The sequence below is a fragment of the Bidens hawaiensis genome, unplaced genomic scaffold (genome assembly GCF_021521415.1).
Source record: "Bidens hawaiensis isolate Kalapana, Puna unplaced genomic scaffold, B.hawaiensis_p1.1 tig00002236_1, whole genome shotgun sequence".
NCBI classification, from domain to species: Eukaryota; Viridiplantae; Streptophyta; class Magnoliopsida; order Asterales; family Asteraceae; genus Bidens; species Bidens hawaiensis.
The window spans coordinates 2758187-2770531 of NW_027491119.1; the positions used below are offsets into that span (position 1 = coordinate 2758187).

General features: G+C 33.6%; 1 protein-coding gene across 1 annotated transcript; it reads left to right on the forward strand.

Annotated features, from left to right (window-relative positions):
• The first annotated feature begins 615 nt into the window (after positions 1-615).
• Positions 616-1413, forward strand: LOC143611328 (uncharacterized). The gene has a single exon (XM_077085549.1). The coding sequence runs from the start codon at positions 616-618 to the stop codon at positions 1411-1413; it is 798 nt and encodes a 265-aa protein (XP_076941664.1).
• The last annotated feature ends 10932 nt before the right edge of the window (positions 1414-12345 follow it).

Genomic DNA, 12345 nt, shown 5'->3' on the forward strand with positions numbered 1-12345 from the left:
GAGCAAATTAGTAAATAAAACAATTGAAATTACTAATTTACCTTTGACTTAACGGACAAAATAGACGAGGTTAGAAAAAAGTATTAAAATTGCAAGTTTTAGAAAAGTAAGGTAGCCATTTGTAATAAATTCAAAAACAATACTAAAGTTGTGTATTGGACAAAGCACATATACTAAAATGGCACTTAATTGTTAAAGAAAAAGTTCTTCTTTAACAAAGAATTTTGTCATGGGTGATACCAGACTAACCATTAGTCCATTAAAATATAAAGTAGCAATAATAAGACACCTAAATAAGAAGAAAATAAACATCCAAGGAGTTCTAGTCTTCTAGATAGCATGCTCTTTCAACTTTAGAACACATTGTAACACTCCTTGTTCATGGGTTGGGCATTTGATCAAACACCTTTGGTACCATTTGTCCCCACATTATTAAAGAATGGCCTTGTTATTTGTATGGTGGTCCAGCTCTTGGGCCCCAACATTCACCCATTCACCATCATTTACCCAATCCCACACCCCTCTTTCTTTGTTGAATTCAGATAATCAAAACCCAAACCGAAACTGAAACCTTTACATACATCTTTTCAATCCCACCTCTAGTTCTCCACCATCATGACCTCGTCGCCATCATCATCACCACCATCACCGTCACTTCCTATAAAGAAAGAAACTCTATTGGAAGAGGAGGAGCAGCAACAGCTGTTACAACAACAGCACCAACAGCTATTGCTGCCACCTCCTCCTTCTTCCCCGCCCCTCCCTACTGTGCCACACCTAGTGCAGTCTTTCAAGCGGTCCTCCACCAAGGACCGCCACACAAAAGTGGAGGGTCGGGGAAGAAGGATCCGAATGCCCGCGACATGTGCTGCACGGGTATTCCAGCTCACCAAAGAGCTCGGCCACAAGTCCGACGGCGAAACCATTCAGTGGCTCTTGCAACAAGCTGAACCATCCATAATTGCCGCCACCGGTACCGGTACCATCCCCGCCATCGCCACGTCAGTAAACGGCACTCTCAAAATCCCCACCACCACCACCAATAACAAAAGAAAACTCCCATCCGATTTTGACATAAACCGAACCGAAACCGAAAAATTAAATATCCCATCCACCACCACCACCACCACCACCACCACCGTATTCGCTCCCATCACAACCACCACCACACACCCTCAATATTTCGTACCAGTATGGGCGATACCGGTTAACGGAACGACGGCGTTTTGGACGTTTCAACCACCCGCGACGCCATTCGTAACCGCAACACCGATTTCATTCCTCACACCCAGAGAAAATAAAAAAATGACGAATGTCACACCTACCTACACCACCACCTCTGCCACCACAACTTCCACCACCGGAACTCAACTAGTGAGCAAAGAATATCATTTCACTCACACAAATGAATGAAATTGTGGGAATGAAATGCTCATCTTCTTCAGTCGGTAGTTTCTTAATAATAATAATATTATTATGAATAATAATATGTTATAATATTAGCTCTAACTATAACAATATTATTAGTGTAATATGAGAACTTGAAGACAACAAAACAAGAGAATAAGAAAATGTATGATTCAGTAACTTTTTTTGATGGTGTCTTCTTAGATTACAAAGGTAGATATATATACAAAAAGGTAATACTATTTAGGGGACATGTTCATTAGTTGGGATTGAAAATTTGGTATCCATCACATGGATGTGTCTTACCGACACTTTCATAATACTTATGTGGAGTGTTCATGTGGCCAAGACTTTTGACAAATGTGAAAAGGTGTTATACAACTTGTAAAATCGTCAGTGGTTTCACAACACTCCCCCTTGGATGACACCTTTTCAAAACTTCGGGGTCTTGAAGTACTGCCTCATTAAAAACCTTGCTAAAGAAAAACCCAATGGGAAAAAGCTTTAGCTAAAAGGAAAAAGAGTGCTGTAGATAGCTCCCCCTCAAGTTGCAGGTCGTTACATTGTTCGTACATGGCGCATGCCAATATCATGGACATGTTTTCTGAATGTTGCTGTGGGAAGTGCTTTTGTGAAAAGATCAGCTGAGTTGTTGCTGGATTTGACATATCTCATCTCAACCTGATTTTCTCTAATAAGGTCCCGAGTATACTCAAAGTATCTTGGTGGTATATGCTTTGTTCTGTCATTTTTGATATACCCTTCCTTCATTTGCGAGACACAAGCTGCATTATCTTCATAGATAGGAGTTGGGATTTGATCTTTCTCTAGACCACAAGAAATCAATATGTGTCGTGACATAGATCTTAACCATACACATTCTCTTGAAGCTTCATGCAATGCAATGACTTCAGCATGATTTGAAGATGTTGCAATGAGTGTTTGTTTCTGAGAACGCCATGAAATCGCAGTTCCTCCATTCTTAAATACGTATCCAGTTTGAGATTTTGCTTTATGGGGATCAGATAAATAACCTGCATCTGCATAACCAATTAACCCTTCTTTTGAATCGTTAGAATAAAATAAACCTAAATCAATAGTTCCTTTTAAATACCGAAAAATATGTTTAATGTCATTCCAATGTCTTTTAGTAGGGGATGAACTGAATCTTGCCAATAAATTAACTGCAAAAGAAATGTCAGGTCTTGTACAGTTAGTAAGATACATAAGTGCTCCAATTGCACTGAGGTATGGTACTTCGGGGCCAAGAATCTCTTCATTATCTTCGCAAGGACGAAATGGATCATTGTCAACATTGAGTGATCTAACAACCATCGGTGTGCTTAAAGGATTTGCTTTGTCCATATTGAAACGTTTTAAGAGTTTCTCAGTATAATTTGACTGATGCACAAGTATCCCATTATGCATATGCTCAATTTGTAAACCAAGACAATATTTGGTTTTCCAAGATCTTTCATTTCGAATTCTTTCTTTAAAAGAGCAATTGCTTCATTAATTTCTTTTTGTGTCCCAATTAAATTTAGATCATCAACATACACAGCTATGATCACATATCCTGATGTTGTCTTCTTGATGAAGACACATGGACAAATAAGATTATTTGTGTATCCTTTGCTTATCAAATAATCACTCAAACGATTGTACCACATCCTTCCAGATTGTTTCAGTCCATACAAGGATCTTTGTAATTTGATGGAATACATTTCCTTAGGCTTTGAGCTTATTGCTTCGGGGAGTTTAAATCCTTCGGGAATTTTCATATAGATGTCACTATCTAGTGATCCATACAAGTAAGCTGTGACAACATCCATAAGACGCATCTCTAACTTTTTAGAGACTGCTAAGCTGATTAAATATCTAAACGTAATAGCATCCATAACTGGAGAATACGTTTCTTCATAGTCAATTCCTGGCATCTGAGAAAAACCTTGAGCTACAAGTCTTGCTTTATATCTTGTAACTTCATTTTTCTCATTTCGTTTTCTCACAAAAACCCATTTATATCCTACAAGTTTCATTGACTTTGGTGTAATGACAATAGGTCCAAAAACCTTTCGATTGTTTAGTGAGTTTAATTCAGCTTGCATAGCATCTTTCCATTTGTTCCAATCTTGTCGATTTTTACAATCATCTATAGATTTTGGTTCAGGGTCATCATTTTCTTCCATGATATCGCTTGCCACAGAATAAGAAAATATATCATCAATATTTTCCATTTCATCTTGATCCCACATTATATGTGATTGACCATAGTTGATTGACAATTCTTTATTGGAATCATTTATTCCTTCCTGAGGAAATGTTATATCATTTATTCTTTCCTGAGTGAAGGTTTTGTCAATCATTCCTTCCTTAGGGTCAGTATCCTTTTCAAAACCCTTTCTTTTTCGAGGATTTTTATCCTTTGAACCGATTGGCCTTCCACGTTTTAAACGTTTTTGAGGTTCATGAGTTGCATTATTATGGTTTTGCTTGCTTGGAATCTCAACTCGAGCTGGAGCATTAGCAGCTGGTATATGAGATTTAGTGACCCTGTTTATATCAGTAAATGCATCAAGTAACTGATTTGCAATTTCTTGTAGATGTATTATTTTTTGAACCTCTGTCTCACTTTGTTTTGATCTTGGGTCTAGGTGTAACAATGATGGCACACACCATGATATATCTCTTTCTTGCTTTTTCATTTCTCCCCCTAATGTCGGGAACATTGTCTCGTTAAAATGACAATCAGCAAAACGTGCTGTAAATACATCACCTGTTAAAGGTTCAAGGTATCTTATGATGGAAGATGTTTCATATCCAACATATATTCCCAACCTTCTTTGGGGACCCATTTTTGTGCGTTGTGGTGGTGCAATAGGAACATACACAGCACAACCAAAAATTCTAAGATGAGAGATATTTGGCTCATTTCCAGAAACAAGTTGTGTGGGAGAGTATTTATGATTTGCACTTGGTCTCACGCGGATTAATGATCCAGCATGCATAATTGCATGACCCCAAATAGAAACAGGGAGTTTTGTCCTCATTATTAATGGTCTAGCTATTAGCTGTAGGCGTTTGATCAACGACTCGGCTAAGCCATTTTGTGTGTGTACATGAGCAACAGGGTGTTCTACAACAATCCCCACAGACATGCAATAATCATCAAAAGCATGTGATGTAAATTCTCCCGCATTATCAAGACTTACTCTTTTAATGGTATAATCCGGAAAATGTGAACGTAATTTGATAATTTGAGCAAGAAATTTTGCAAAAGCAACATTACGAGTCGATAATAAAGAGATATTAGACCATCTGCTGGATGCGTCTATTAAGACCATGAAGTATCTAAATGGTCCACATGGTGGATGAATTGGTCCACATATGTCACCTTGAATTCTTTCAAGAAACATTGGTGTTTCTTTATCGACTTTTAATGGCGAAGGCCTTGTAATTAATTTTCCAAGAGAACAAGATGTACATTGAGGCATTTTATCTATTTTGTGGATCTTTTGACCTTTCAGTGGATGTCCATGTGTATTTTCAATGATCCTTTTCATCATTGTGGATCCTGGATGGCCTAATCTGTCATGCCATAAGTTTATGATACCAGAATCACAACAATTTTCTTTGACTGCCATATGTGCTTGAGGCACATTTATATATGTATAATGCAAACCAGAATGGAGCATTGGCAATTTTTCCAATATTTGATCTTTGCTTATGATATGCAAATATTTTTCATTACTAACAGTCCTTGACTGAGTATCATATCCATTATGATATATGTTTCTGAAACTCAACAAATTTCTTGTTGATTTTGGGGAAAATAAAGCATTTTCTATTTTGAGCTTTGTACCATTTGGTAATGCTAAATTAGCTTTTCCCACTCTTTCTATCAAGTTTGTAGGACCTGATATTGTATTGATGATCCCTTTTGTTGGTTTCAGTTTATAAAAATATTTTTTAGATCTAAGTATAGTATGCGTGGCTCCACTATCCGCTATACATATATCTTCTTCATTTGTTTGACCTTGTGCTCCGGTGATTTTCATTTTAAATCTTGAAAAATATTAAGAAAAAAAAAATAAGTGTATAACGAAGACATATGATATTTTAATAAGAACTTTATTTAATTGAAACAAAAGTAGTACATGAAAGAGGAACTACATAATTAAAGATAATGAGAACACACTTAATAACTGCATCTAATTATAGTAGTCAAGCAACTTTGTTTCAAAGTTCTACCCCAAAGTCTTCAACGCTCAGCTCAGCATTGATATTATTAAAGTTATCAACATGGTTCACTTCTTTCTCTTTTCCTTTTAGAGAGGCTTGGTACAGTTCACACAAAGGTGGAGCTGTGCAACAAGCCTTTGCCCAGTGGTTTGTACTTCCACATCTAAAACATGAAGTGCCATTGTTTTCGGACCTACCAGCTTCATTCCATTTATTTTGGTGGTTGGAATTGATATTGTGTGGGACATGATAATTATTGGCTCTCTGGTTACGACCACATCCACGACCACGACCGTAAGAATTATTGTTCCATTTGAATGAAAGCTTACGATCATTAAAATGTCTTTTGTCAAAATGACCACGGCCACATCCACGGCCTCGTCCTCGACTTTGTTCCCATTTATGACCAGAATTTTTATGAGAACTTTTGTGAGCAACATGTGCTTCTGATATTGCTAATGAACCCGTGGGACGAGATTGATGATTTTTCATCAATAATTCATTATTTTTCTCTGCTACAAGGAGCAATGCATTTAGATCAGAGTATCTCCTAAAATTCTGCAAACGATAATGTGTTTGCAAGTTTATGTTTGATGCATGAAACGTGGAGAAAGTTTTCTCTAACTTTTCTTCCTCTGTTACAGGATACCCACAAAATTCTAGCTTTGAGCAAATTCGGTATAAAGCAAAGGTGTAATCATTTACCCTCTTAAAATCTTGGAACCTAAGACTGTTCCATTCATCTCTAGAAGTAGGAAGTAAAAATTCCCTTAGATGACAGAATCTGCTTTTCAAATCTTCCCATATCATATATGGGTTATCATAATTAAAATACTCTTGCTGTAGTAATTCATCAATATGTTTATGGATGAAAACATCAGCTCTTGCTTTATCCTGGTCAGAGCAATCATTGTATTCTTGGATTGTTTCTAACACATCCATAGATTTTAAATGTCTTTTGACATTTGCTGTCCAAGACATATAATTTTCTCTAGAAATGTTGAGTGCAGGGAATTCGAGTTTTGCTATATTTGACATTTTGTTGCTAAACATAATAGAGCAAATAATAAGATAAATATTAGAATCCATATATATCAATCAACAATGAGATACAATACATTGGTAGAGCTATAAACATATAAAAGAAAAAGAAAATGCCGAAATCTTCAGATGGGAGATTAAAAATTAGAATGAGAAGTAGTATAAGCATTATAGTGACCAACAGCAAAACCGGGTGAATCATTTTGAGAACTTTATCTTGGATAAATTTAATAAGAATAATGTTTGTTGTAAATGAAATGGGGTTAATGATTGGTTATTTATAGTGAAAATTTATAACCTTTTTACAACGGTTTCATTACCGTTTATAACGGTAACATTACCGTTTGTATGTGTGTATATATATAATATATAATATTAATTATTTTAAAGTAAGATAATAAATAAGATATTAAATACAGTTTATTTTATAAAATATATAATTAGTATGCACAATAATAAGAATAGAATTATTAGTGTAAATAAATCTAACTTCTAAATGAGATATTAGTGTGCATATATAAATAAAAGTTAGAATAGTTATCAAATTTTAATAACAATGTTTATACACATTATTGCTATTACTCAGTATATTAGTTAGTATATGTATATGCATAGATATATATCTAATGTACATAATTAAAGAAGTGTTTATGATGCTTATGTAGATACATTTGTGTCTATTACCTTTCTTGGTTAGGATATAAGCGGCTCATGCTGATAACGTGTTATAATATTAGCTCTAACTATAACAATATTATTAGTGTAATATGAGAACTTGAAGATAACAAAACAAGAGAATAAGAAAATGTATGATTCAGTAACTTTTTTTGATGGTGTCTTCTTAGATTACAAAGGTAGATATATATACAAAAAGGTAATACTATTTAGGGGACATGTTCATTAGTTGGGATTGAAAATTTGGCATCCATCACATGGATGTGTCTTACCAACACTTTCATAATACTTATGTAGAATGTTCATGTGGCCAAGACTTTTGACAAATGTGAAAAGGTGTTATACAACTTGTAAAATCGTCGGTGGTTTCACAATATAATAATATTTTTTTAAATTTGTTTATCATGTGAGCACGTGAGTGAAGAGTGGGGTCCACAAGGTGGGCAGGCAACGGGTGTTGGTGGGTCTACAGTAAATGTGGTGGGGCCAAGGAAGTGGGGCCCAGTAAAGGACCCCTTTTGGTGGAAAGTGGGCCAGGGATTTTAAAAACCGTTGATTTTATGCGCGTTAAAGTGGGGCCCGGCTTATGGTGGGCCTGCGAAGCATACGGCAACGAAGTCTGCCATGCGTCTTATTCGGGATGGCTTTTGTGACACTTTGTAGGGCTTTGACACGTGGATGGTTTCCATTGGTTGGTTATTTATTTTTGTTATTTTTTTGTTTTTTTATATTGTTTTAGTGGGTCCATATTTTGATATTTAGATGCACGCGGGGTGGTCTAGTGCTGCTCCACTCACCTAGTCTTGTATTCCATGCATTAGTGACTTGTACTTTATGCAGTTATGTATGTACGATCTTCAAAAGTCAAATTTAGAACCTTAACTCGGAATGCTTTTAACTTTTTATAAATTTAGAATCTTGTGAATTGAATATTTTATTACTTTATAATTCTAAAATAAGGTGCAAACGAGTCGAGTCTGGACATTAAATAAAGTTTGTTTAGTTATCGAGCATGAGATTGACCCTTGTATGAGCATAGTGTAGTTTTAGCTTTTACCTATTTGCGATTTCTATTTATTAATTCACGCTGCACAGTCAAGCTCAAGCCGGGCTTAGGTTTGTTTAATGTTTTTCTCAAAATATATATAAATAATTAAAAATTGTTTATAAATTAATTAATTATTAATAAATAATAAATGATCAAACCCATGCTTGAAAAAACAACTCTCAAGCCTATCTAAAGCTTTAAAATAAGTGTTTGAAAGGATTCGACCTCGAGCTCTCGTAAGTAAAAAGTAATCATAGTAAAATTTAAACTCTTTATAACTTAGCTATAAAACTTATTTTTTTAAACGCCTATTAACATTATTATAAAATAGAGAAACTATTTTTTAAAACCAATTATCCTTTAAGAACCACGAAAATCACATAATGTACATCTTTAAATGTTATATAAACGCTTGGTATATATGTACCCGATATTTTTCCCTTTCTTACTAGTTATGATTATCTTTTTTTGCACAACGTATACATGCAATAATTCTCATCACATTATTAGTTTCAAAACAAACATGCTCGTGTATCATATTATTTAAAAAGGTAAAAAGCAATGATCGGTTAAGTGGAGACTTCCCATCTCCTAACAAGGACTAAAAAAAACAGCATATTAGATTCTTAATAGAAGATATAAGCTTTAAAAATCCCTCATGCTTCATGAGTAGTTTAAAAAGGTATTAATAAAGTTGTTGATATATATTTACATTATTTTATTAATTGTGATCTCTATAGTCTATAAATCATCATAAAGAAGCTTTATATCCATCTACATGGAGTTAGTTATCTGTGACATCCAGTAAGTATGGGATTCAAGTTAATTTACTCTGTTTCTGGACCAGTTTTTCAAGTGGGACCATTTAAGATGCTTTTTCCAGACTTAATTACTTTATTAAATGTTGGTTCGGTCTTTGTGTTCAATAATATTGTGTGTATTATTGAATATACGATATAATTTTAAAAGTTGAAAATGAGTTCAAATTTAGAATATAAACAAATACTGTTTTAATCAATGGAAACTATTATTATGTAATTCTTTTGAAGATAAGCAAATAGAATATTTTTTTGCTGAAGTTATATGTTCAAAAATTAGACTAAGTTCATAAAATATATAAACAAAGTTTGCACATCAACTTTCGGTTATGTGTAATTAGTGTGTAAGCATGAGAAGCTTATCCACAGTAGCGCCACGGCCATGGTACCCCACGCCCGATTTTGTGAATGGGGCGTGGGAAAGTTTATCGTAAGCAAGCTCACAAGCATTACTCGTTAGGCTATGTAGAGGATTTAAGACTTAACTAGGGAACCAACCATATATATAGAGGTGTACAAACTGGGTTTTTTTAATACCCGCTTCCTGATATGGAACCAGTACGAGTATGATTGAGTATTTGAGTATTGAAAAGTCGTGTATCGGCAATACATGGGTTGGGTTCGGGCATTATCTCTCAAAACATACCCGATGCACTGGTTCGGGTCCGATATAGAACCGGGTATTTGAATGCTCTATTTCTAGGTATTGAAAAACCTTATATTCGGGTTTTTCCGGGTATTGTTCGGCTATAGATTGGGTTTTTTTAAAGAGTTGCACTTTTTTGGAGTATTTTTGTTGTATTTTTCAGGTATAGATTGGGTAATTAAAATACCTGGTCTCGGGTATTGGAAAAACCATGTTCCTGATATGGAAGCGGTTCTGGTTTTCGGGTAATCCCGGGTGCAAATCGGGTTCAGATCCGTGTACGTGTTTTGGTACTGAAATGTATACTCTATCGTAATCTACGAGTATTTTCGGGTACAAATAGTAAAACCCGGACATAAAATAAACCAATTCCGGGTTTTTTTCAGGTCTGGTTCCGCGTTCGGATTATTTGTGCATCTCTACATATACTGATATACACATCACCATAAATTTGGGAAGTAAAAAATGGGGCTCATACATAAATTTGGGCTTTGAAAAACTCACTAAAGATTATTTTTTCAAAACCAGATGTGGAATGGGTTTTGGCACCTAAAGAATATCAGTAAAACTAAAGCTGAATAGTGAATATGAGACGGGCCAACAACACAACTAGATTGGATTGGTAACAACACAACTAGACTGGATTGGTTGCTTGCCATGAATATTACATTAAACTAGGGCCGTCTTAGAGCATGTGCGAGCTAGACAATTGTACAAGGCTCATGGAGGTTTGAGGCCCATAATTTTTTAATTCCTTTGAATATATTTTATATATTATACTAGTTTTAGAGCCCGTGTATTACACGGTATTTGTCAAATAATAAAAATAATTAAGATCCCTTATTTTCAATAAAGAAACAAAATTAAAGGTAAAAATGAATTGAAATATATAATACAAACAATAAAAGTAAAAACAAAAACAAAGTTTTCAGAATTTTAATGGAAATATACGAAAAGATTTCGCAATTTTTTTAAAATTGATTATGGTTCCGAGAAAAAGGAGAATTCAGATTTTAAAGGAATGATTTTGATTAGAATAATATAAATATTTTAAAAAATACCAGATCCTTAGCTAAAGATGGAACAATATTTCTCCAATTTTAGGTAAAATTATTAACGCTTTTAATGATTAAAAATTTTAAAATCAAAAGAACTTATGTTATAAATAAAATCCTACTTTGATTATTTATTAATCATGGTTTTTTTTTCTAGTACAATTTATATTAGATTGATTATGTTTTTAAAATTAAATTAAAGATTCTAAATTTGAAAATTACTTATTTTCGTAGTTATTTGTTAAGATCCCCTAATATTAAAATCAAATTATACAATCTATTTGCCTTCTTAAATAATGCAATTTGCATTTTTTGTAATGTAGCTTTTAAAAAAAGATATTTTATTGTTTATACTAAACTATTTACGAATGAAATCGTGAGAACTATTGTGTTCTTTTTATGTTAAAACATCCCAATATATATATATATATATATATGTATATATGTATATGTATATATGACATTAATCATCGGTAACTTATTTTACATATTTTATTTTTTTAGGTTTCTCTCTCAAATTGCATGTTATACCATAGTAATTACCAGAGATCTACCACAAAGTATTTGAGATATTGCATAATCTCCTATTATTGTTATATATTGATTGTAATTAATGGTTTCCTTATTATTATAAAATTTAACAATATATGTAAATCATACATTGACCATAGTGAAACTTTGACCACAACCATCCCATCTAGTTTCTAGTAAAAAAAATATAATCAACTTTGCCTTGTTAGAGGAATGACTATATTCTCCCGTCTTTCTACCAACAACAAATAATACTGTCGGATCAATGACTATATATTAGTGGGTTACAATCTTTGACACAAAATAAAAATATGAATCTTGGGCTTCATAATTCATCATGTAAGATGTGATTTGACACAAATATAGACAAGATATTGACGCATGAATTAAAAAAAATCATACTATTGAAAATATCTCTTACATGGCGCACCAGACTTACTCAAATCCATTTCCTATCGGAGTTTGTTTGCATTATTCTTTTCTCTGTAAAGCTTATAAAACTCACGTAAGCGAGGCAGCGAGCTACATCTTGACTTCGGTCAAAGTCAGCACATTCTCACTTCGCTAGTTTTTGTTGTTATTGAGAATGTGATTTTGGCATTTTGCAAATTAGCTAAAAATCTAAGTATTTGAAAATTGAAACTGATAAAAAAAAAACCAAAACGGGTCGATTTTTTTAAAACACATAAATTAAATTTTTTTAGACTTTTAGTTTGATTTGAACTCAAAATCAAATCCAAATATTTAAAAATTAAAACGCAAAATCCTATGATAATCTTATATATATACAAAATACCGATCACCATCAAACCCTAATAGCCATTTAAAAAGAAAAGAAAAAAGTATCGCACCCTAATAACAATTCATGCATACGTAGAAACG